The 27854-nt window shown below is 36.5% G+C and overlaps 2 protein-coding genes across 2 annotated transcripts in view; one reads left to right on the top strand and one right to left on the bottom strand.

Moving 5' to 3' along the window:
• Positions 1-76: 76 nt before the first annotated feature.
• Positions 77-17796, bottom strand: LOC117314708 (cytochrome P450 4A25-like). The gene is made up of 13 exons (XM_033868798.1): positions 17715-17796; positions 17359-17389; positions 16744-16932; positions 16455-16602; positions 15842-16023; positions 10447-10571; positions 9371-9433; positions 8230-8353; positions 5280-5412; positions 3881-4010; positions 3056-3334; positions 2688-2753; positions 77-2289 (listed from the first exon to the last, which is right to left on the bottom strand). The coding sequence occupies exons 3-13, from the start codon at positions 16930-16932 to the stop codon at positions 2172-2174; spliced, it is 1557 nt and encodes a 518-aa protein (XP_033724689.1). The 5' UTR covers positions 17359-17389; positions 17715-17796; the 3' UTR covers positions 77-2171.
• A 7080-nt stretch (positions 17797-24876) lies between these two features.
• Positions 24877-27854, top strand: part of LOC117345024 — a 28477-nt gene continuing 25499 nt past the window's right edge. Inside the window, exons 1-6 of the mRNA XM_033907951.1 lie at positions 24877-24976; positions 25118-25273; positions 25710-25826; positions 26181-26267; positions 26699-26854; positions 27721-27840. Of these exons, the coding sequence (XP_033763842.1) occupies positions 24902-24976; positions 25118-25273; positions 25710-25826; positions 26181-26267; positions 26699-26854; positions 27721-27840 (711 nt within the window). The 5' untranslated portion in view covers positions 24877-24901. The remainder of the gene's footprint in view (positions 24977-25117; positions 25274-25709; positions 25827-26180; positions 26268-26698; positions 26855-27720; positions 27841-27854) is intronic.

The raw sequence follows: 27854 nt of genomic DNA, 5'->3' as shown, positions 1-27854 counted from the left end.
TCAAAATGATCTCATCATTATTTAATCATTACTTAAGAGTCATGGAAGAACGTAAAAGTATAGTTATAATTAATTAATTTTTGAAATATTTTTCGTGCTTTCTGAATTATGAAGCACCGATTCGACAAAATATACGATAAATTGAGACATAAAACAATCTATATCTTGTAATATTGGTATTTGTGATTCCATTTTGATTTATAATCAAACACTATGGCATACCGCAACGTTTTGTCGTCCAACACATAAAAGAATATCGGCTCGTATAGATTTTTTTAGTAGGCAACATATATTATTGACATTCAACCAAATAAATACATTGTATCATATTCTTCGTGAAAAAGCATCCATTGAAAATAATAATTTAGTACTTCAGAAGCTTCATCACTTTCATGCATAGTATAGATTAACCATGCGATTGGTTTATAGAATGTATAATTTAATCATAATTATGATCTATTGATAATTTGGAATAGTATTTATAAAGGAAAATTAGCCCCTACGTTTAACATATTAACAAGGTGTTACAATTGAAAAGTCGAAAGTGGGGTTTGAGCTTCAATTCACTTTGAATTTAAGTTCAATCTTACAAAATATTGATTGCACACAAACTTTAGTAACGTACCTTGGTTTATATTTTTTAAATATCAATGCATGTCATTCATGTGTCGTGTGCAATGATTTAAAGATGAGAAATGGGCCAAAAGGGGTCGTGACAGCCGACTATGCATCGACTGTAGAACGGAAGTTTTGCTAGAGCAATCTGATTGGTTGACAGCTCTGTAAACAATACTTAATATAATTGTCAAAAAATGGGACCTCCCACAGTCGATGCATCTTCTTATCTTCAAATATTACACCTTGTTGATATAGTAGGAAATGGGGCTAATATGTTGTTAAACACTAACCAAAAGCAGACGCATGTGAACGTCTTGATAAGTCATTGATTTACATGTAGCGGATACAAATGAGTACTAGACGATTAAGAACAATAAAAATGTAGGATAGCCGGGATGTTTTCTTCTAAGTGTAATTATCTCGCAGAGCATTATAATTGTCAATGCAGCGACAACGATATGACGGTATATTTTTTAAAGGGCTTATGTAATATATTAAATCTGTATGTTTATTTTGTTTTCCAGCTAGATAAGACGCTCATCCATCATCATGGCATGTTTTAACATACATCGAATTCAAGACAAATTCCACCGAAAATGAAATGGACATTTCCCATCAAATCACATTCTTGTATCGTTATTTACTATGTGTTATTGTAATTAAAATTATGTTTTTATTAACAAGCCTTCTCGTGATATGTTCCATTTGACAGATACATCAGTTATGTTTACTACTATAGATTAATCGGTCTCGAGTTAATTATGAACCCGTTCTGAAACGACCTCAATAAAACTATCTTCTAACCTGATAAATAATGATACATTTAATTACAATTTAAAGGCTATACGAATATAGTTGGGGTTTCATAAACATTACTTAAAGCATGTCGAGATTAAATACATACTTGTCCATTGATTTTATTTACATTTAAAATTAATAACCGAACAATTTGCTAGAATGGATGCGAGAGATATGTTTATAATTTTAAATGTACATAATTTGGCACATAAAAGTAGCGCATTTCCAAATTTGAACAGAATAGCACAATGATGTTTCGGTGGACCAAAATTATTTTCTATAGAAATATTATATTGAAAATGTTATCCGCGAAATGATTCAAACGCCGAAATTATTACCGAAAATATGTACGTTCACAGTAGCTGAACATGGTACCTTCTGTGACATCTTGAGTGAGAGATAATTTATGTCAAAGATACAGAGGATGTCTAACAGTGTCTTCGGTAATGTCAAATAAATTTTACGGGTGTGGCAAATATTTTGATACTTTTCACGACTGCGTAGTGTTCATTACTCAATCCCTCCCGGAATTCACTGCGGTCACATCTCAACAGCTCACAAATGTACGCCAAATCGTGACGTTTTGTATTCTTTCTTGCATTATGAACGTCATATAATATGACGGAGATCTATATGCAAATCTGAATTCTCCCCATTGTTACTTATAAGCAAAAAAGTTATATTTTTTCACTTGTGAAATGATTAATTTTTAATATTTCAATGGTAAAAATGTGATAAATGCGTGTATTTTATCATCATTTGCCTGAAGTTGTCGCCCTTGGCGTAAGTATAACGTTTATTCCGTGTTCAGATCTCAGAACAGCGCTCAGCTTCTTTTGCACCTTGTGTTTAGGGTCGACTGACAGCGTATATCTGTAACACAATATATTAAGGCATGTTATATGTTAACGAGTTTCTGTTTTATAAAACATAGGGATGTTTTGAGCAGTTTTGGCAGTTTTGTTATTTAGAATATCACCACAAACGTGAACATAATCAATTTATGTTTAACTATATGTTGACAAAACTAGGACCCGTATAACGCTCTGTTATCGAGTGTGACACATTTCTTCTTTTTTTTTTCGCAGAACGCATACATATATATAAAGTATATAATCGACTTCCTAAGCTTCTTCATTTATTTTATTTTGTTTTGCGGCCCATGGAAGTCATTAAGGGCCAAATATTTCTGTTGAGAGGACGTCAAACTTTGAAGAAAAACACAAGCCAAACATTACTGTAATAAGACTGCTATTGTGATTAAGATTTACCTCTGCAGGATTCTTGAGATGATTGTCTTCTCCTCGTTCATTGCAAAATGCTGACCAATACAATTTCTAAAATAATATGTAGAATGTATTAATTTTTTTACATGTAAGAAGCATATATTATATTTCAATCTGAACGCGTGTTGTATTACTACTTATTTATACGCTTGTCCTGTATATACAACCAACAGAGCACAGAGAGATGATGGTCACTAATAGGTCGGCCGTTAAACTTTTCTGAGCATACGACATGTCACTATGTATTTGCGGTTTATGTAAACATCTTCAAAATTGTGCATATAATTTATATATCAAGCTTATAAGTTTTCCTGAAGTGAAATTCAAAATAAATAATCGAAGTGTGCACATACCGCGATCCCGCTGAAAATGGAATAAAACTGTACGTGTCTAATTCCCGGGCCGTATCCGGATTAAACCGTTCCGGATCATAAATGTCCGGGTCAGTCCACACGTGAGGGTTGTGATGGAGATTGTATAGATGTATAGTTATGAGAGTACCGCCTGGAAGAGTACACTCTGGCAATTCGACATCCTTAGTTAGCCTTCTCTGGATAAACGGTACTGGACTATAAAGTCTCATGCCCTCTTTTATACATTGCGTTAGGTACTGAAGCTTTGGAAGGTCTTCCCTAAAAGGTCAAAAATGTCAATATGATATATAAAAAATAACTTCTTAATCTGTACAAATGTGATATTTGACTAGTCCAAAGACGAATGTAAAACTATTCATTAAATAACACATGCTTATGACACATCCTATAAGACTAGATGATTTTGACTTCCCCAATGAAAGCATGTGACGTCATCACTATTCATGACGTCACAATAATGTTCTACCATATTATCAAATGACGTTATGGCATGACAGAGCATACTAGGTAAGTGCTATATTGAAATTGATAAAACATGTCAATTAAAGATTAAATGTGTAAAAAAGGTAGAGTTAACATGTGTACACGTTTGCGTCGTCTGTCAATATCTGCATCACCTAGATGACCGCGGCATGGAGCATGTGCTTAGGATGAGCTTTTAATGATCAGAGCAACCAGCTACGGTTTTTTATCACTGATTGTGCGTGTTAAAGAATGCATTCCCATTTGTAGATATATTCATGTAGCCATTAAGTCGTTTTAAAAAATTCGTCATTTCAACTTTTTGCGAATACCTAAACTCACCACTGAATATTCGTACACGCTCTCCCTTTGGTGACGTCATCGATTTCCTGCTGAACCTTGGCCTGGTATTGAGGATGGCTAGCTAGTGCAAACAATGTCCACGTAATTCCACTGGCCGTGGTGTCATGACCTACAAAGCGATAGGTAAACCTGGTAAATATAAATGCACACGTGTTGATACGCGTGCATAGTACACTTTACGTAGTTGGATATCCCTCTCTGATTTAAGCAATAGTCCGAATACGAAGGTAAAGTGCGCGGTACGCCATGTTGCAATATCATTTGTTAATAACAAATTATGAGAATATTGTTATGCCTCATTCAGCAGTTACTTGATAGTAAATTAACAACAAGATACCAACACTTTTATGACCAGATTCGTATTTACTCGAATCGCCTGTCGTAATAAATTGAAAGCAATGTACCGAAATCAACTGCGTTAACGGTCAAGTTATACAAAACCATGACTTATCGAGTTCGATATATGTCTGCACTATTTCTTCTCTCAAAACACATGGACATAATAAATACGACAGTTTCGGTAAAACACTCGGTAGATATATGTAACTACGCGCTAAGAGTAGCGACACTTGAAAAGTTTATTTCTGGGTCTTAGGATTGAAGTTCTTTCAGCCAATATGACATGTTGACTTTGATCTTTTTTGTCCTATCCCTAAGATTAATTACGAACGGAGATAAAAAAAATTCACAAAGACTCGACATTTTCCCCGAACAAAAATGAAAGAGGGATATGCTTGTAGTAGTTGGTGACTACCTCAATTAACAACATACTTGAGGCCCGTCGCATACCGTCCAGAGTGATAAGGGTAATGTTTTTAATCACGTCTTTTCATCATCCCTCTCCAGATTTGCATCATTATGATGCTTCAGTGAGGTAGCACTATAAATCGGCAAAAGTTCATGCCTATCACAAGGAAACTTAACACGAACATACCGCAGCCTCCCAAAACACACATACGCACTCACAACACGCATGCATTTCGCACGCACGGGGTGCCGTTCATAAATGACCTTAGCTGTTAATAGGACATTAAACAAAATAAACCTAAACCTTATTCATGCCATTATACAAGCTATGTAGTGGCAGTGACTCTTGTCATGGACATCGTTTTCTTATACAAACAACACAAATATCATATGGCGTTACATATAATAAAATCATCTTTTACTTTACACTTCTGTAACATTTTATTTCAACATGTTTAACAATTCATGTTTCTTGTCTTTGCACCATGTTTTATTTGTGGAAACTTTTTCTGAAAAAAATGTCTGTTAAGCAGAGGATGAAATGCTTTGAAATAAGTCGACTTTGGGGTTGTTGTTTCTTATCTGTAAGGGAATTTCATACTTTTAGTTTATGAAGTTATAAAGTATCTACCTTCAAAGAGAAAGGTGTCCGCTTCATTCCGTATTTCAGCGTCAGATAATCCTTTACCATTTTCGTCCTTTGCACTCAGTAAAATATCAAGGAAGTTAAGATAGCGATTCTTTGGCTGTGATTTCATTTCTTTCTATATAAAGATTAAGACATTTCACAATATTAATTAAATGCTACGTATAACGGTTAAGTATAATTAAGGGCCATACAGGTCTTAACAGAGTAATGAAAATAATGTTGAAATATGAATAGCAATGTGGATTAGATTTTAATTAAGTCATTGATTTATTTGGTTTTGTGACTGCCCTGCAGGTAGGGCGTAAGAAATGTACCTGCTGCCCCCATTGCATGATCGTAAGAGGCGACTAAAACTAAAGTCTTTAAAAACGGTAGTTGCTACTCCTGCTTAGCGCTCAGCATATTTGGAGTGGAACGACTGGTTCGCCCGTTGTCAGTATAATGTGACCCGGTGGGGTGTGCTGCTGGGTGTCTTCGCCAGTATGCTTCAGTGAGGTAGCACTATAAATCGGCAAAAGTTCCGGCCTATCACAAGATGACTAACACGAACATAATGCAGCCTCCCAAAACACACATACGCACTCACCACACGCATGCATGTCGCACGCACGGGAGGCCGTCCTTAAATGACCTTCGCTGTTAATAGGACGTTAAACAAAATAAACCAAACCAAACCAATGGCTTTGTGATTTTTTTCTTTTCTTTCACGCCGATCATTATTTGTACTATTATAAGAACCATTGGTGTTTTTGTTTATAATTTGCACATTTTAATCCATTTAAAGTGTGAACTGTTGATAGGATGTTAAACATAGCGTACATGTAATCATAAGAATGTTACCTTGTGACCTAAATGCACGATTCGGAAGAGGCGACCAAATTTGCTTTCCTGTCTTTTTAGCCCACCATCATCTGGTGGGCTATTCAAATCGCCCTGCGTCCGTGGTCCGTCGTCCGTCCGTCCCTCCCTCCCTCCGTCCGTCCGTCCGTCCATCCCTCCCTCCCTCCCTCCGTCCGTCCTTCCGTCCGTCCGTCCGTCCGTAAACAATTCTTGTTATCGTTATTTCTGAGAAAGTACTGAAGGGATCTTTCTCAAATTTCATATGAAGGTTCCCCTTGGTGCCTAGTTATGCATATTGCGTTTTGAGACCAATCGGATAACAACATGGCCGACAGGCAGCCATCTTGGATTTTGACAATTGAAGTTTGTTATCGCTATTTCTGAGAAAGTACTGTAGGGATCTTTCTCAAATTTCATATGAAGGTTCCCCTTGGTGCCTAGTTATGCATATTGCGTTTTGAGACCAATCGGATAACAACATGTCCGACAGGCAGCCATCTTGGATTTTGACAATTGAAGTTTGTTATCGCAATTTTTGAGAAAGTACTGTAGGGATCTTTCTCAAATTTCATATGTAGGTTCCCCTCGATGCCTAGTTATGCATATTGCGATTTGAGACCAATCGGAAAACAAAATGACCGAGAGGCAGCCATCTTGGATTTTGACAATTGAAGTTTGTTATCACTATTTCTGAGAAAGTACTGAAGGGATCTTTCTGAAATTTCATATGTAGGTTTCCCTTGGTGCCTAGTTATGCATATTGCGTTTTGAGACCAATCCGAAAACAACATGGCTGACAGGCAGCCATCTTGGATTTTGACAATTGATGTTAGTTATCGCTATTTCTGAGAATGTACTGAATGGAACTTTCTGAAATTTCATATGTAGGTTTCCCTTGGTGCCTAGTTATGCATATTGCGTTTTGAGACCAATCTGAAAACAACATGGCCGACAGGCAGCCATCTTGGATTTTGACAATTGAAGTTTGTTATCACTATTTCTGAGAAAGTATTTAAGGGATCTTTCTCAAATTTCATACGTAAGTTTCCCTTGGTGCCTAGTTATGCATATTGCGTTTTGAGACCAATCTGAAAAAAACATGGCCGACAGGCAGCCATCTTGGATTTTGACAATTGAAGTTTGTTACATGTATCACTATTTCTGAGAAAGTGTTTAAGGGATCTTTCTCAAATTTCATATGTGAGTTTCCCTTGGTGCCTAGTTATGCATATTGCGCTTTGAGACCAATCTGAAAAAAACATGGCCGACAGGCAGCCATCTTGGATTTTGACAATTGAAGTTTGTTACATGTATCACTATTTCTGAGAAAGTGTTTAAGGGATCTTTCTCAAATTTCATATGTGAGTTTCCCTTGGTGCCTAGTTATGCATATTGCGTTTTGAGACCAATCTGAAAACAACATGGCCGACAGACCGCCATCTTGGATTTTGACAATTGAAGTTTGTTATCTCTATTTCTCAAAGTACTGAATGGATCTTTCTCAAATTTCATAAGTAGGTTCCCCTTGGTCCCTTGTATTGCATTTTTGGACCAGTCTGTCCTTAAAACAACCTGGCAAACAAACAGCCATTATCGTTAAATCTCAAATTTCTTATATAGCTAGGATTCCCTTGTTTGAAAAGTACTGGAGGGATGTCTCAATTTGCACAGATTAGTAAAATGAAGGGAAACGTAGAGAAAAGATCAATCTGACATGGAACCTATGAAGATCATTCAATGGTGGGCGCCAAGATCCCTCTGGGATCTCTTGTTCCTTTTGACTCTGGATCACCTTCGGTCTTTAGGACAGTAATCGCCCATGTGAGAAAGGTTTTGGGGTTGATCCCCGTTCAAGATATACCCAAATGGCCAAGATGGCAATAGCTACTCGGACGAACAGATCGCTATTGTCAGTATAATGTGACCAGAAGAGGTGTCCTGCTGGATGTCTTCAGCCGTATACTTCTGTGTGATAGCTGTGAAGAGTCGACATTAGTTTCGCACTCTCACAAATAAGACTAACCTGGAACAAAACGCAGTCTCCCAAACTATACATACAGCGATACATTGGACGCAGGTATCAGTATCTTACCAACGTTTGTTTTCGTTTGGCGATAATTTCCTCCGTAACGGTGTGAACGAAGTTACAGTTCCTCCAGAAGCGTCGTCCCTCGGACGTCAGATAAAAGATGATGTCTGGATGCAGCAAGGGTATCCTGGAACAGCGTATGGCAATGATTGGCTTATTACAAGTATATACAATATTGCCCTTGTTGTTTTCGAGATGACGCGGCCATTTCTTGCTGAGGGGCATAAGGACGAAATAATCATTAACCATTTTGTTCCTTAAAACGGGATAATGATTTGTCTAAATTGAAATGATTTATGGAATGATATAGGCTGTGCTAGGTTTTGATTTAATGACGTAATCACATCCTGTGTATGCGGGGAATTATTCTGCCCTGCAGGTAGGGTGTAAGAATTGTACCTGCTGCCCCCATTGCATGATCGTAAGAGGCGACTAAATTTGGGATCTTATCTTTTCTCTTCTTTCTTAACAACTTTCTTCTTCCTAATGTCTCCCTTGACACTGCCTCACTTTTGGTCTTGAGTTGAGCGTTCGCCCCTGTGAGGAAGGCTTTGGGTTATGTCCCCTAGCCGAGACATACCAGAGTCTCTAAAAATGGTAGTTGCTACTCCTGCTTAGCCCTCAGCATATTTGGAGTGGTACGACTGGTCCGCCCGTTGTCAGTATAATGTGACCGGGTGGGGTGTCCTGCTTGGTGTCTTCGGCAGGATGCTTCAGTGAGGTAGCACTATATATCGGCAAAAGTTCCGGCCTTTCACAAGGAGACTTAACACGAACATACCGCAGCCTCCCAAACACACATACGCACTCACCATGCATGTCGCACGCACGGGAGGCCGTCCTTAAATGATCTTAGCTGTTAATAGGACATTAAACAAAATAAACCAAACCAAACCAAACTAATCTGAGAAGTCATAGCAACATTTGGGATTTTCATCGCAAACTTTCATTCCTTTCTGCTGTTTTATTTTCTGTTGTTTCTTTCCTTCTGTCCTTGGTTTCCCTTAGAACCCGCCCTTATATTTTCTTCCTGTAGCAAGGACATTAAACTCCTTGAAATAACGGTCACCTCGCAAAACCAAAAGTGTACTAAATGGAACCGATAAAGCACAGTCGTAACCTGGGGAAATAGTAAGAATCCTACCTTGCTCGATGGATAATTGCTTCGGATAGTTCGTTGACCGCTGCGACGTACGGATGTGTGTCTCTAGCAAACAAGAAAATTAGATGGATAATAAGAAACATTTAAACTTATAAGTTGACAAATAAATACATATATGATAGAACTAAATCAATTTGTGGTGTTAACAATTTAACAGAAACAAAAACAAATTAGTATACCATAGTCTGTTGACAATTTAAACAAGCATAGATCTGTGATATTTTTGTATCGAAATGATCTTGTAGGACATAAAATGAAATACAGACAAGTTAACTATATAACGATATGTAAATCAGCAACACAAAATGCCATATATGTCAAACCATGTTGTCGATGTGCGAAAAACACCAAAACAATTTGTTCTGATTTCAGAAATTCATAGTTTGATTGAGAGTTGGTAGCGAGTAAGAATTGTAGACGCTGCCTCTTTTCATGATAATGACAAGCGACTTAATTTGGAATATGATGTCTGCTTTCACAACAACTTTCTTCTTCCTTGTGACGCCTCTTCATATTGTCTCGTTTTCATACCAACTTATATTATCTTGGTAGTTTCTACTTTTTCCTATCGCGTTTTTTTGTTTTTGTTTTTCTTTTAATTAGACGACTGGTTCAGTGTAATGTGTCCGGGTGTGGTACGCTGGTGAGCTTCTTTGGCAGTGTTCCTCAGTAGGGTAGCACTTAAAATTCGTCTTCAGTCCCGCGTTATGACGAGGAAACTAACACGAATGTAATGCACCTACCTGAACAAATACATACACTCACTACACGCATGCACCCACTGGAGAGGGAGTCCTCAAATGACCATGATTATTGATGTTTATCAATAAAAAAAATCACACCATTATCTGTGAGTTATAACGATATTAATTACTATGAAGTAATGAGTAATTCGGACTTCAGCGCTCCGGTATTGGACAAAACGTAATTGTATCGATCATTATGATGCGTATTTCGCAATACCGGCTCGATAAATTCAAAACCACCACAGCGTGATTTAAGAAATGTGAAATGAATTTAAAAACAAATGGATTACCACAGAAATTTGTCTGTCTTACCCTTTTATCTGACAGTCATTATCGTAGGAGAAAGCACATCTCAGTATAACATCCAGAGTACACATACTGATGTTACTGAATAGCTCAAAACTCTGACCTTTTTCCACATGTGCTGCCATCTTGTTCTGAAAAAAGGATGGATGGGGTCTAATATATAACAACAAATCTTGAAAATATTTCCAAGAATCCAGCTGTCCATGCTCATATGCCAGTATTAACTTAACAATATGTCTATTCTTCCAGTGTTATTATGAACAATTTTTAAATCCACCTTTCTCAATGTTAATGTATCATAATATTGTTGAAAATTGTATCGATAGATAAAGGATAAACAATTTTTGTTTGTGTAAGAAATAAATCGTGCTTCAAAAATGCAGAAACGCAAGCAAAACAAAAGCAGTATAGGTAATGCTACGGTAATGCTACGGAAATGGTACGGTAATGCTACGGAAGTGCTACGGTAATGCTACGGAAATGCTACGGTTGACGCTCACAAATAATCGACCGTTTCTGAATAAATTATCTGGTTCTTATAAAAAGCGGATCCTAGACGAAGCGAACTCGTAGAAACGACAGTGAAAGGTGTCTGATGGAGTGAATGTTGTATCGGGAAGTGGAAGAACGTTTTATCAAACTGTACTTCTATAGAAAACCTCAGTTTGCGAGAATTTGTACAACTTTTAGAAACCGGAAATATTAAGGTCATAATTTATTATTCTCGGCAACAAAAGACGATAGTATTTAATTTTAAAATAAAATCACTCTCTACACTAGCGCTGCGGTCGCGTATGTGTTGTCTCTGTGTGTCCGAACTTTATCGTTTTGTTTATATGTATTTATCTATATTTTCACTGCATTTATTCACCGCATTTGTACTGATAAACCCTAAGGTTTAAGTAATAAACTAATTGAATTGTAAAACTTGTATCAAAGTGTTAATTTAGGTACAGGTAAACAGATCAAGAATTCTGAACACAGATTGACCAGGCTATGAATAGACCCGCCTAGGGCTAATTGTAAAAAGGAGAAACTGACCAGGTGTGGTTATGACTTACACACCTGAGCCCGGTGACTCTAATCAAGTGTATATCCATGGCCATCAGGTGAAGTTGATGGTGGTGTGGAGGGGGATTAGTACCCATGGCAACAAGTAAGGGGGGCAATTAAGTCAAGTACATGTACATGCCTGGCAAGTCTATATATAACAATCACTGGTAATATTAATGGTGTGTAAGCATTGACGATTTGTTTAAAAGTCTGATGTCGGATCAGAGGAAATTCTGGCTGCATGGGGAGGGATAAAAACTAAAAACAAGACATCAATAATTATATACTAAGACTATACAATGTACATGTGCAATCAGATACGTGTATATCACCAGAGACATATATATGCAATGGAGCAGACTCTGTATGTTTACGTGATAATGGATAACACTCTGAAAATATTTATTAATGGACTACAACTACAGTTGAGTGACAATCAGTTAACCTTTGCACCCTAGGAGAAGTGAGGAGTGCACGAGATTTATGGTACTGAAGTAAACGTATAATTAGTGCACAATAGTTTTTTTTTTAAACCTATTATCACAAAGGACATAACCCGGTAATACTTTGATTCAATATATAAAGACTTCAACAGTGTAGAGTGAGGAATCTACTTTTGAAATTAATTTTGATGCTGTTTGCGATCATTTTAATCATTTACATGCTTCTATTACAATACATCAGTTTGTGTTAGAGGCCTAATAATGGCTGACTCAGGTGTACATATACTTCATGTAAATATTTTGTCAGACAAAATATTAATATTTTAAATATTAATTGAATGTTAATTTACTAAAGTTTCTTTTACATTGTTATTCTCAACTTGAAAGGCTTTTTACAGTGCAAGTCATCTATATGATATTATACATTGTATGTTCTGTCGACAGATCTTGAGACATGTACATGTCCAGACCACATGTACATTACATTGAAGCCAAACATCTATGAAAGGCCTGTTGCCAATGGCCAACTGGGCGCAATATGCAACCCCACAGCCTTGAGGACATGCATCCTATCACACGTTACCTGTAAGATGCCGATCAGTCTAGCTCTTTTATGTCTGGCACGTGGTATACCTGGCCAGGTGACCTGTCCCCAATTAACCCCCGGGGTCCAATTATGGCTTATTCTCACTTAGCCAACATACAGAAATGTACCTGTATTACCTGGCCGACATGTCAAATTTTACACCTGAGTGAGTTTAAACTATAGCAGTAGCCTGTTCTTACTTTCATGAAAGAAAATATGAAAATGTCAAGTTGAATATGACTTATACAATAATGATTCAAATGAATTTATAGAGGCTACTTATAACAAATCTTAGATATTCACAGTAAAAATCGAAATTTATTAAGTTTACATATATCATGAAACCATCACCATCTCAAGAGTTTAAATTACAAATGTATGCTTTTTATAATAGAAGTATTAACAAGTGTCGTGTATGACTGTTATTTAAATCTGTGCATACGTGTGAGGGTGTGTGTGTTATTTTTATTTTTTATTTTTTTTTTTTTTTTTTTTTTTTTACAAAATAACAATTTTAGAAAAGACACCAAAGCAAATATTTTTTGTGCATACCAATAATTATAAAATTCTATCAAACTAGCAGCGGGTGTTTCTTAATGAAGTAAAGCAACGTTGCCACGAAGAAAAGTTTTTGCTATTCCAACTTTGACGATGATGTTAGTGTGATGATACAAAAAATATCTGTATAATATCAGTCCTTAAACTACGCGATTCAAATGATTCACCCTCTCTTTTACATCTTTTACGTGTTTTAAATCAGAATTAAACGATCATAGTCTATATTACATGTTTTGTACACAATTCAACTTACCTAGTCTGGTATGTAGGCATTAATACATATATTTTTATTCAAATCTTTACATAGCCTGCTTGATCGAACTTGTACAGGATAATTCAACTTTTTAGTTCCACATCTTTTTTTGACTAGGTCGAGTAGCTCAACCCTGCTTTATCCCTGTAAATTCTGGATTATTGTAAGAAATTTTAATGTTCTTAAAAGAGTCCTAATTGATTAAAACTACGTTTGTCATATTCCTGACAGTTTTTTAACGTCTCACTTGAGAGATTTATGTCGGACGAAGATTTGTTTTCAGAATTAAGTCTCTTTTTTACTGTTCATAACAAGACTAACTTGATTATCTGGATGATTTCTATTTAGGACATCAGTTCTATTTCACATGTGTATGCACGTATTTGCTCTTACTTTGTAATTAATTTACTCTTGTTATACTTTATCAGATACATACATATATATCGCATATGATCCGAAGATATATATTTGAATTTCCTGTCGTAGTTTTACCGAGAGAAATATATATCACATTTATACGGTCTCTGATTTTATCATGTGTTATCAATTTTGTGTTAGACCTTTGGGTTTTAAAACTTAAATAAATAATGAATAACTCCGTAGATCACGATGACATTCTCATTAATGTTGGAAGCCAAGTTTTATGAAGCAGTCTATAGCCTTACCTGTAGGTCATAATTATCTCTTATTGTTCTACCTTTAACACCTAGTATCACTTGGTCCACAGAATACCGTACCTTTAGTTGACCAGTGTACAACATGCTGTGTTGTTTGTATCATCGCTGACAATTAAGTCTAACTACCCTAGTTTACCTGTGTGATACTGTCTGGACCATTTGTACCCTATACATGTAGCCTGACCAGTGCATATTACATGGAACTGTTTTAAAGGTTTGACTATAGCACAGTAAAGGAAATATTGTTTATTTGAAACGATCTTCATCTTCGTTTCCATCGTAATGCGTCGACTACTATACTAGGATCCGCCATTTTTTTATCACACTAAGATCGATGGACCATGTGACTTGACTTGTTTTTTGTGAGAGTGTTATTTTTTTCTAAACAAAGATACAGAAAGATGTATAACCATATATATTTAATTCTCACCTCCTTATTAAATTATTTGCTGTCGCTACTATGCTTTAGTGACGTTCGGTAAGTATATTTAACTAAATTCCGTTTCGATAAAAAATACACTCCGCAAAATTTTCTACCGAACGGTTATGAGACGGTCAGCGAGTGAAAATAGGTAAACGCAAATGCTACGGTAAGTGGAAGCAAACGCTACGGAAATGCTACGGAAATGGTACGGTAATGCTACGGAAGTGCTACGGAAATGCTACGGTAGTGATGCTACGGTAGTGATGCTACGGTAGTGATTCGGAAATGGTACGGAAGTGATACGGTAATGCTACGGAAGTGCTACGGAAATTTACGCTACGCTTAAATCGGAACTGCGAACGTACACGGGTCTGTATATTCATATTCAATGGAGGACTGAATGCAACATGTACTTTCATTTGTTTTATATTAACGTTGCTTTGCACGTTTTTATACGGAAGAGCATTAGGGCCATTAAGCAAAAAAATTAAATTCATTTTTTCATGTTAATAACTCGAAATTTCGACTTACTAACTCGAAATTTCAAGAAACTAACTCGAAATTTCGACTTACTAACTCAAAATTTAGACTTAATAACTCGAAATTTCGACTTAATAACTCGATATTTCAAGATAATAACTTGAAATTTCGAGATAATAACTCGAAATTTCGAGATAATAACTTGAAATTTCGACTTAGTAACTCGAAATTTCAAGATAATAACTCGAAATTTCAAGATAATAATTTGGAATTTCAAGATAACTCAACAGGTTTAGCTTAGATTATTTAGTTAAAGCATGATGGAGCAAGACAAAGAAACACTGGTTCAAACATACTTTAATTTAGGATTAAGCAACGAGGAGATTTTGATATGCTTAGCAGCACAACATAGGATAATGATCAGCTCCCGGACCCTTAAATGAATAACTAAAAAGTGTAATCTGTACAGAGGAAAAAGCGACCACTGTCTTGTTGAAGCTGCGTTGTTCATAACGCGAGAGTGTGAAGGTTCTGGCCGTCTTCATGGATATCGCTGGATGCATTTAAAGTGTGGTCAGAATGGAATTAATGTTTCTCAGAGGACAGTAGGTTTATTACAAGGTTCAATAGACCCGGATGGGTTAAAACAAAGAATAAAACGACGTTTAGTTAGGCGACAGTATCGTTGTTCATGACCAAACGCATTATGGCATATCGAATGTTACTTCTGTACATGACATAAATAGTAAGTCGAAATTTCGAGTTATTATCTTGAAATTTCGCGTTATTATCCTGAAATTTCGAGTTATTAAGTCGAAATTTCGAGTTATTAACATGAAAAAATGAATTTATTTTTGTTACTTCATGGCCCTAATACCCTTCCGTATTTTATGTTTAAGAAAACATGATGGCTTAAAATTTACAAACCAACAGGAGGTCCGAAGCCTCGTTGTAAATTCCAACATAAGGTCGGAGGATGTCGAAGTGGAAAGCTGGGGTCAGTAGACGCCGTGACCGCGCCCATCTCTGACCATTACTGACAAGCAGTCCTTCACCAAGCCATGGCAGAACATACTCGTACGAGCCACCCAGTCCACGCGCCTTAGGCTCTGTTAATCAGGGATATATATACTGTTAATCAGGGATATATATATGTGTGTGTTGTTTTTACTGTTCGATATAAATAAAATCCATCAAATATACACATCTGTGTGGTATAATTACAGAAAGTGATATACAAATCCATCGCATCTGTGTGGTATTTTACAGTGTAAGAAATGAAATTTAATGAAATATTAAAAAATGTGTTGTATTCTTAGTGGATAATATTCCAAATGTACATATCTGCGTGATATTTTACAGTGTATGAAATAAAAGTTCTTCTAGTGTCTGATAAAATTCCAAATGTACATATCTGTGTGTGATATGTGTCCGTTAAAAAATCCCTCGAGTGTCTGTCTTTCCAGGGAGATAAACAAATTTGAAATTTAACCTATTTCAAGATCATATATCATATATTGATCGAAAAATATATAAATACCAGACGATTTGAGAATCCATTTGACAGAATCTGGATGATGTACAAAGATTGTTGGCACGAATGGTCCCAGCCACATCCGACAAACACGGGCGTTTTTCATCATAAGACGTCTGTGTAGCTCTAACCTTTTCTCTGACTCCGGTGGAAACTACAACGTTAAAAGTAAAAGTACTGATAAAGGCACAAAGCCATTCAGTCAGATTTTGAATCATGAAATATGGCAGTGTGTCAACGAGTCTGCTAGAAATTTAAACTTTATTTAAATCATACATTCCAAGACATTTTTTACCTTGTGTATATTTCCAAAAAGCCAGTGATAATCTTCCTTTTCGAATCCTGGGATTTCGTCATAGCGTTTCTTCATCTTTCGGTAGTTCCCCCACCAGGTCACGGTCTTTACCATGCAGAATACGCCAACAATGAGATAAATGATCTGTATGCCCAGTGACGTCACGCTATCCTCTACTACCGCCATCATCTAAAGGTCGATATAAACACAATGTTTAACAGTCATAGTGCACAGAAAGAAAATTGCATTGAAGTTTTTTTTCAGTCTAATAAGATTTGAAATGAAAGCATACTGTTTAAGTTGTACAACATTGTTCATTCCATTCAGACAAATCACTGCGCATAGACGTTTCTCTTCAATTTTGCAATGATATTTCAAAGTCAAATATCACTAGGATGTCTTGTTTTAAGGATAATTTTTGCACTAAAAACCAAGACATTGTATGCTACTTACATTTGTACACTTTAGTTGTATTTTGGATCAATAAAAATATTTATTAAAATCATTCCAACCATTTTTTTTTAATTTCATTAACCATTAAAACCTAACAAAACCTAGACAAAATGGGCAGATGATATTGAAGTTATCAACTAGCAAAACATGTTTAAAAAATACCTATCCTGGCTGTTGTGAGGACGTAACACTCCTGAAAATAAAACAAAAAAATCTGCATCATTGAATAGAATGAGACAAATCGGCTTGATATTGCACTTAGATGTGCCTTTCTATTAAGATATCTTGATGCCCCGTTCATCCATTTGATAATAGGATACATAGGAGTTGTTCCCCTTTGTTAGATAACCGGCGTCAGTACTCGTTCACCCTATTCGCACAGTGTACTGTATACATCCGTTTATATACCTGATGTATATTCGGCACGATTTCAGTACGATATTCTCCTGGGGCCGAGGTTTGACGTGTTCTCAGGAACATCTGAAATGTACTTGATGATTCAATAATTATATACTCACCCGGTATGCGCGATGATGGAGGAAATATTACAGGACCGTGATATTCCTTTACTGACGATACGTGTATTACCTAGGACATCTAGGTCAAAGTGCACGACATATTTGCACTGATAAATTCCTGCTAGATATGAGTAGAGGGTTACTATATAATCAACTGTTATCAATCAAGAATGTACTGAGTCTACACCGTATTCCCTAAATATTAATGTACTAATGCGGTGCAGTGACGTTATAGCTTCTTTTTAGGCTTCCATTCTACATAGCAAATAGTCCTTCGAACCTTGCACCATAGGAAACATAGACCAGCCCTTAAATTACGAAACTAGTGTATGATGTTTTTACGTTATCAATCATTTTCCATAATTATACTTCGTAATGTATTTATTTCTTGTCGTTATCCTCAATAATACATCCGGGTTTTTTTTTATCAAAAGTGGCATATTTTAAAGTAACCTCAATTTGTATAGTACTTATCTAGGGAATGCAAGGTCAAGAAGCTGCAAAGTTTAACACTGAAGTCAACATAGTGAAGCTTTACTAACTGTTGGAAACCTAGTGACTAGATGTCTAATTATTCGACATTACTACCAATTTTTAAATAATTTAAGGATACATTCATTAGAGTATTTGATACGACACTTTGAATAATAGCTCTTATGTGATTATTTTTAACTCCACTGTAATAAAACTCCCTTCAAATTTATGACAAGTGCTTATCCCCCTCCCTTTTACAAATCAATTTGTTATTTGACATGTTACCTCCATGTTGTAGAGCTCTGTTTGCTGCATTGACTCATTCTAAACGCGTGTACCAAATAAAAACCAGCAAGACAAATGTGTGGCGGCGATAAATTGGCTCACTTTTTTAGGAGTGGCCGCAATTATTTTATATAATTTTCATTCTTTTATGTTGATAATGATAGTTGAAAAGATTTTGATTATTAATAGTAATTCTTTGAATTCTTTGTATGAATAACACCTTATACAGCAAAGGTGAGCGGAGGATAGATTAGTCCGCTTTACAAAATTACAACATTGGTTAACGCTACAATGCACCATAACATAATGGCAAAATAGCACACATACAAAACATTTCTCACATACAAAACATTTCTCACATACAAAATATTGCTCACATACAAAACATTAAACAGATAAATATAACATGTACATGCAATAAAATATGGGAGGGTAAGCAGTAGATTTGTGAAATTCGTTGACAAGATGTTTCTTTCAAATTAAAATGGCGACCGTCCGAAAATTTTTTCTCAGTGCTGGGATGCTCAGTTAGAATTGACCAATGAGAGATGACCTTTGCTCTATGACCCCGGATGTGACGCTTACCATATAAGGGTCACGGGGCGTGGTTTATCGTTATCGAACTATTGGTAATACAATTCTGCCAGTTAGTGCAAAAACATGTTTGTTTGCTACAAACTATCATTTTTTTTAAAGAGATACACGTATTTACAACTGGACCGATGAACACCATGTACATATGTAAGCGGCGAGTCCGTGGTATTAGTTAAATGTATACATTTGTCAATGCTTGACATTAAATAATACTACTATTCGGTGCAGGATAAAGATTCGATACTTAAATTATTTATCATATCTGCCTTTCGTTTTACATAATAGATTATGGAAATCGGCTGTACATACATAGTATGTATGAATATATAAGTAGGCTTAGTATGAATAATAACATGTTACAGTTCTCGGTAACTCCTTAACAGCCTCGACGGTGATGTAACAACCCCTTTACCTTGTTAGAGATGGAATGCATCACACGGATACCACTTATAGTGGACATTCGATGACACATTTGGTACAAACAATGCGATGTAAGTCAAACTATATCATTTGAAGAAGGAAGAAACCTTCAATATTTTGTGCATATTCCTCAAAGAAGTATGTTAAACGATATGTTAGAAATGATTTATGAATTATTGAAGTTTCCTGCCCGAGATCAGGATTACAGAGAGGTATCTGGGTGTTGAAATGGGAAATAAACTGACTTTCTTGTTGGCCATTTCATAGATTTCTTGTCTTCCAATCCGTTGCATGAATTGCTTAAACACCTTCATTCGAAATTGTTGATACATGCATATGTGAAATTTTGATTATATTAAATCTGCCACTTTGACAGCAAACTGTTCTGTCATTGCAAAATGTATCAATTCATTTTTTTACTGTTTGTTTCATATTAGTTCCTTTAATACCTATGTTAACTCACCGTTAATTTGCCCTGGTGACCTTTGTTGTGGTGAAATCTGAATATAACGATGACGTTGCTTAAATTATGGGTAAATGTTTTTTTCTTATATATTTAACAGCTTATATGACATGAATAATACTGAATATACAGCAAAGCATGTCCTGTACCTATTTAATTATGTGTGCTGCACATGCTTACCAATATGGTGGTGGCAAACACAGTGGCGTCGTAATTAAAACTTCACTTACCCTTTCTTAGTCTGTGGAAGTTGAGCATGTTTGTACGGTGTGAGTGAATATATAGGCCTATATTATATTGATAGATGTGTGAAAATGAATACTTTGATGTGTTTAGATCGGCGAGCCAGTGATTGCGTGAATGTGAACCCCTTAATTCTCTATATTCGTTTGTTGGTGCCGCTGGGACGTGTTTAACTGTCACTCGTGTCGTCCATGTTTATTTACACGCGGGTATATTTCCGGGGTAGCCAAATCAAGTAGCCGTGTGCTGATTGGTTTACGTCTTAAACGCACCTGTCATTGGCTGTAGCGTTTTCTATCAATTACAGCACACGTGCATTTCGTTAGTTAGGTGGTAGCTCCCCGAGCTGAGTCTAACTCAACTTATTGTTAGCTGTTAGCGGGTCAGGTTCTATACAGGTGGGTGTACATGTAAATGTCCTGTGTCTAGAATGTTAACGTTGTGTGTGTGTGTTCGTCCCGGGCGAAGCCAAGCAGCTGACGCTGTTTGTTGTCAATGTGTCCTAGCGGTGGCCTTTTAGGTAAGGGGCCTCGTCATTTGTCTATATGTCTACATGTCATGGAATAAAGTATTTTAATTGTTCATTGTGCGTTGTTTCTTATTTACACGAGTGGTCACATGGAACCCCAGTCTAGAACCTGGGTTTATGGCTTATACGACTGAGGTCACGCCTCCTACAAGTCTTTCACATCGAGAACCAACCATCTCCACTCCAATTCCGTGGATTTGACGGTTCCCAAATATACTCAAATTTCTGGTTTAAGCACAGTTCCTGATGCTCTTATTCCTTGCAGGTAGGGCGTATGAATTATGCCTTGTGCCCCATTGCGTGATCGTACGAGGCGACTAAATTTGTGATATTTTCTCTTTCTGGAATTTCTGCCCTGTAGTTGAGCGTTCGCCCCTGTGAGGAAGGCTTTGGAATCTGTCCCATGGCCGAGACATAACACACTCTTTGATAGTTGCTACTCCTGTTTATTGCCCAGTATTTTGAGATTGGGACAAACGGTTTGCCCGTTGACACTGTAATGTGACCGGGCGAGGTGTCCTGCTGTGTGTCTTCCGCAGTATGATTCAGTGAGGTAAGGTCTGGTAGTATAAACAAAATTTGAACTTTCTAAAAGTTATTAGTCTGTGTCACAAGATTTGAGTAACCATAACCACTTTTGGATTTATATATATATATATCTACATTTCTACATGTTTCGTTTATTTTTTTTTTTTATTTTTTCCCCTAGCCGTCGATAGGACATTAAATAATACACAACTAAACAAAACTATTCTATTGAATTTTACCTTTTGGTTTCGCGCAGTCCATCCATGCCTCATCCTCCGAGTTCAATTTCAAATTCAACAAAATGTTATTGACTTGCATTATGTTAAATTGACTGGACATCAGACTAAGCCTATGTAATTCCGTTCCAAATTATTCTGCATTGATATTTTTGACATATTCAACCATTTTTGTCGCTTAACGCAGACTAAAAAAAAACATTTGAAAAATAAAGACTTTTCGAATGATCTCCAGAAAATCAAGATGTAACGACGATACGATTTGTCACATTAAACGGACGTTGGAATCTTTCGAGAAGCAAATTCTGTCCATCAACGCCTAATTGGCAACCTCAAATATATTTGGGGTATATTATCATGGGCGAGCGTTCAGACACAGTCTTTTAGGAGCTTCGGAACTGAAGCTGCACCTGTTTTTGTAGCCTCTATCATCGCCTTCTACGATATCCCTTTTTGGAAGTTATATATATTTTTTAAATAATTCCTCCCTAAGAGCTTTCAAGCCATACATAACATGATGAATAAGAGTGCTTGATTGGTCAATCATCTGATCTTTTGGAATGGCTTTTATTAGGTCACCTGAGACGAAGTCTCAGTTGACCTATTGCAATCGCCTTTTGTCCGGCGTCGTGCGTCGTCCGTCGTGCGTCGTGCGTCGTAAACAATTTACATTTTCAACTTCTTCTTAAAAACTGCTGAACTAAATTCAATGAAATTTTACAGGAAGCTTCCATGGCTGAGGGTGAACCAAAATTGTGAATTATATGGTCCCCACCCCCCAGGGGCCTGAGGGGCGGGGCCAAAAAGGGTCAAATTGACTAAAATTTCAAAAATCTTCTTCTCTACTCTCAGATATGGTAGAATCAAATACTTTTCATGGATGGAAGGGTCTTAAGGTGCTTTACCAAGATTGTGAATTTCATGACCCTGGGGTCTCACGTTTGCCCCTGGGGAGGGGGTAAACTTTACTATAGTTTATATAGGGAAATCACATTTTTGACTATTATTTGTTGGATATCTATTGGAATAAATTCTAACTTGGTTCAAATTATCAGCATGGGATGGCAGTTTGATGGTATGTACATGTTGGCCCTGGTTGACCCCCAGGGGCTGGTAGGCGGGGCCAAAAAGGGTCAAATTGACTGAAATTTCAAAAATCTTCTCTACTCTCAGATATATTAGAATCAAATACTCTTCATAGATGGAAGGCTCTTAAGGTGCTTTACCAAAATTGTGAATTTCATGACCCTGGGGTCTCACGTTTGCCCCTGGGTAGGGGGTACACTTTACTATAGTTTATATAGGGAAATCACATTTTTGACTATTATTTGTAGGATTTCTATTGGAATTTATTCTAACTTGGTTCAAATTATCAGCATAGGATAACAGTTTGATGTTATTGTACATGTTGGCCCTGGTTGACCCCCAGGGGCTGGTGGGCGGGGCCAAAAAGGGTCAAATTGACTAAAATTTCAAAAATCTTCTTCTCTACTCTCAGATATGTTAGAATCAAATACTCTTCATAGATGAAGGGGTCTTATGATGCTTTACCAAAATTGTGAATTTCATGACCCTGGGGTCTCACGTTTGCCCCTGGGTAGGGGGTAAACTTTACTATAGTTTATATAGGGAAATCACATTTTTGACTATTATTTGTTGGATTTTTATTTTCATTCTAACTTCGTTAACGTTATCAGCTTGGGATGACAGTTTGATGTACATGTTGGCCCTGACTGACCCCCAGGGGCTGATGGGCGGGGCCAAAAAGGGTCAAATTAACTGAAATTTCAAAAATCTTCTTCTTACAACCCAAATAAGGTAGAATTAAATACTCTTCACAGATCGAAGGGTCTTAAGGTGCTTTACCATAATTGTGAATTTCCTAGCCCTGGGTTCTCGCGTTTGCCCCATGGGAGGGGATAAACTTTACTATAGTTATAGGGAAATCACATTTTTGACTATCATTTGTTTTATTTGTTTTGAAATTCATTCTTTCATTCAAATTTACTGAAATATTTCAAAAATCAGGTGACCGTTAAGGCCCATGGGCCTCTTGTCTCTTTTAATATGAAAATAAAATTCGATGTGTTGATCATTGATTTATTTTGTAGACATGGGTCGCAATCCATCCATGTTTCATCTTAAATGACCTTAGCTGTTAATAGGACGTAAAACAAAATGAACCAAACCAAAGTTTCATCTTCCAAATCGAAAGCAAGAGTTTTGACATATTCAACGATGATTTTAGTCACAGCCATACATTTTTGGCAAAATCTCTAGAAAATCATGACGTTAACGACGTTAAGATTTAAAACATAAAGCGCTAAAATAAAAGAGTAATTGAAATTAACATTTTGTAAAATAAACTAGCCTTTACTGAAAGCATTAGAGAGATATTGCCTGTTTACTTATACGGCAATATGTTTATCCCTTACATGTGGATATGTACATAAGGTTAATTGAGTAAGGTTCTTATTATGATATCGTCTGCTTGCATCAACGCCAACAACGACTTGAAACAAATATCTGAATTTCTTGCTACGGGTGAATAGTCTAATCTAATGAAACGCCTGATCTCTGTTCTGACATAAAGGAAAGATAGCAACGGAGCAAAGGATGTGCTTTTTACCGAACTGGTGTAATATTTGACGAATTGATGGTGTCACATGATATCTAAATGAAGCGTAGGAGGCGTGGCTGAATATTCTAGTTCGGATGCAGGGCGGCAGACTTTTGCGGATTATTTTTTTCTGTACAAATATGATATTTGTTCCATCACATTCAATCAGAAATATGAGTGTAAGCAACTTTTATTCATAAATCCTAATTAATATATAACACATATCGTGCGTTCCAACGAAGTAATGCCCCTTTAAAGACGATGTTTTTCAAACTAATGCCACCTACAGTGCTTTGTCGAGGAATTACCATAAAAATCTACTTCGGACCATTATTATGAAAATGTGGTGTGCTGGTTGTATATACTTGTTTACACCCAATAGTCTATTTCATAACGTCTCTCTGAAAGCATAAGCTAAATTCAAAGGTCAAAAACCGCAACATTTCTCAAAGAAGGGGAAAACATGGTCTGCATGTATATCACGCTGTAACCAATGCAGGGTTTGCACAGTTTATGACACATCTGTTGATTAAAAAAGAGAAAACAGGGATATATATTCCAACATCAGCCCTTCTAATCATGTATGTAAAACAAAGGTACAGTTATTTCGCCCTACCTACACGGACACTGTTTTAACTGTCATCCTGTTTGTATACTCGCCGACAGATAAAGACTACATTAAAATCACGTTCTATCGATAGTCAAGCCGGGGTTTGATAAGGTCAGCCTAAAGTGTAGATAAGGACGAGTTATAACAGAGATACCTTTCTAACAGTGACGGCCGACCGAAAAGCCATGGCGACATGTGCCTTCCTAACTCTTGGTTTCCTTTGTATAACATTAACTATTGTCAATGGCGTACAATCACAGGTGAGTTTTAAGATATTAGTATTGGTAAGGACTTTCAAATCTATGATACCTACCTGTCTGATTGTCTAAATTACCATTAATGACTGCCTTGCAGCATGAAATTACTGATAGCTAAACGTGTATATTTTTGGAACATGGTAGGTGGAGCCACCTGGACACCAAGTCCCCGTCAATACGAGTGACCCAAAATTGCACGCGTCGGTGGATGTAGTTGTTGACATCATAAATCGAGATCGAGGGTTTTCCGATAAAATACCAAGACAAATTTGCCAGACCATAGAAAACGGGACGGTGCAGGTCAGTTATTGGTATATTTTTCAATCAACATACTTATTTTGAAGTAAATCTTAATCAAAAGCGTTATTTGTTCGACATCCTAAAGCTTTTATCATGGATTAAAATATTTTGTTATATATATGTGTGTTTAAATCAAACATTTATGTGTTGACTCGTTCAATTATTGTAGAATTCATTAGCCTCCCAAAGTACGCACACATACATCTCGCACATGCATTTCGCACATAGGGGAGGTTGTCTTTAAATGACCATATCTGTTGAGGGGAGGTTGTCTTTAAATGACCATATCTGTTGATAGGACGTTAAAACACATTAAATGAAACGAAACAGATTCTTATTGTTCTCGCCATTAAAGTGGTTAATAAGGCGCATAATGATTATTTATATATACATTGTAAGTAAGAATTTATAAATAAACATTATCATGTTGCTTAAGGTCGTCGATGGATGGATGTTTAGACTTCGCTTGATAATTGCCGATTCTGTATGCTCGAACACAGAGGCAAATGAAAACAAAACGTCAAATGAGTGTGCGGTACTATCGCCGGGGACGGTAAGATGTTTTACTAAATAGGAAATGAAAAGATGATAGAGGAATTTTTTTTTTTGTTTAATAATCGAATGTTAATATACTACAGTAACCGAAACGTTTATTAAATGTATTATTCTTGTTAGAATTAGTTTTATTTTCTGATGGATTTGTTATATATGTATCTACTTGTAGTATTTTTTCTGAAATCACCAACATATTAAAAAAACAAAACCAAAAAAACATGATCAACGACAATAAAGTTGCGTTAAGAAACATGCGTGGTCTTTTTATGAAATAATATATTTTAGTTGTTTGTCATTCTATATATGATTATGTATACTGTTTTGATGGGTTTAATGCTTTTTAAATCAATAGAGAAAGCGATGCCAAACTGCCGTCATTTACAATACTTGGGAAGATCCAGGCATAGACGTTCTGTCGTATGACTGTGTCGATATACAGGTAAAGACATTTAAAGGTTAAACATCGTTTTATCGATTTCGGAAAACCTCAAACATACTATTGATTGTTAAGATCGTCCATATAACTGTTTTAGTTTCGTTTCACGGTTAATTTATTATGCAGTTGTTCTTATATACGTTTATCGCGAAACATTTTTTTTAACGTGATCTGTCAAAAGAACGTTGTTATATAAATTAATAAAGATATGAGGATACACTGCAAGCGTGCCATTTCCAGAGTGATACGTTGATCAAAACAAATAATTCGAACATAATTAACATCAGCATGAAACTTCTGGCGCACTCAATCTTCATTTTAATCCCGAATTTTGGGTGTTAAAAAGCTTTATGTTTTGTTTATCAATTGACGCATAACTTTGAGCGCTTTAAGTAATATATCCAAGCATTGTATTCAGCTCCTTATTTACCTAGCCTACGCCGCCTGGCGAGGAAATGCCAATAAACAAGAGTGACCCTGGTGTTGCAATATCTGTCCATGATGTTGTCAATACCCTGAACAGAAGACGGGGATATGCCGACATAATAACAAGAGTTTCATTCGGCGAGTTATCTGACGGCACAGTCCAGGTATGTCACAATTGTAATCAGGTCGGGTAGGATTTTATATTACTTTTTACCAACTTTAGACAATCGCAAACTCAGATCGGATTAACATTGCTGTGAATGCTATGGCCCAACTTTAAACGAGGACAGGAAATAACTGTAGCAAACCATGTGTAAATATGCATTTCACAGGAACAGGGGAAGGGGAAGAATATGACCGGTATCGCTATGAACGTTGTATGAGGCGACTCTTTTTTCTGTTCGGCCTTTGTTCGTTCTTGGATCTGATGGAATCAACCAACTCTTTACACAAAACGAGCAAGTCTCATTCACTATAAATCGTCATACGTTTCGGACTATCACAACGAGACTTAACCCAAAAACACATACGTACTTGTCACACACGCATGCATGACGCACACATGGGAGATCGTCGTGTAATATCCTTAGATGTTGCAAGGATATTAAACATTAATAAGCCAAACCAGACTCAATTACTGGCCGTATGTCGTTCGATAAGACTAACTACATTTGTCATCTTGAATTTAATATGAGTGTAGCTGCATTTTTATTATACATATTTTGTTAATTGATGTTGTTTTGTTGAATATGTCTCTCTGTCATCAACATTATTAGATTATTTAAGACATATGGCTACTATAATTAGCTATATTAAAGTTACTTTCATGAACATAATACTTTCCTAAGCATACACATACACACAACACGCACACAGTCTTCCAAGAGGAGAAAGTATTTAGCTGGCCAATGCTCTTCATAGGACTTGAACAATACGAAACCAAACCCGTTCGTTGCGAACGTCAAACACTAACATTCCGAAGAGTAAGGAACATGCATTGTCGAGGTCGATATCGTATTCTATGTTGTAGATTACCGATGGAAATATATACCGTCTCCAGTTTACAGTCGGGGATTCCGTCTGTAACAATAGTATAAACAATTGGAACGCCTCATCCTCAGATTGTCCGCTACTTCACCCTGACATGAAGGTAACGTACCAGTG

The sequence above is a fragment of the Pecten maximus genome, chromosome 16 (genome assembly GCF_902652985.1).
Source record: "Pecten maximus chromosome 16, xPecMax1.1, whole genome shotgun sequence".
Lineage (NCBI taxonomy): Eukaryota > Metazoa > Mollusca > Bivalvia > Pectinida > Pectinidae > Pecten > Pecten maximus.
Note: the sequence above shows the minus strand (reverse complement) of the source record. Positions and strands in the feature narration are given on the sequence as shown.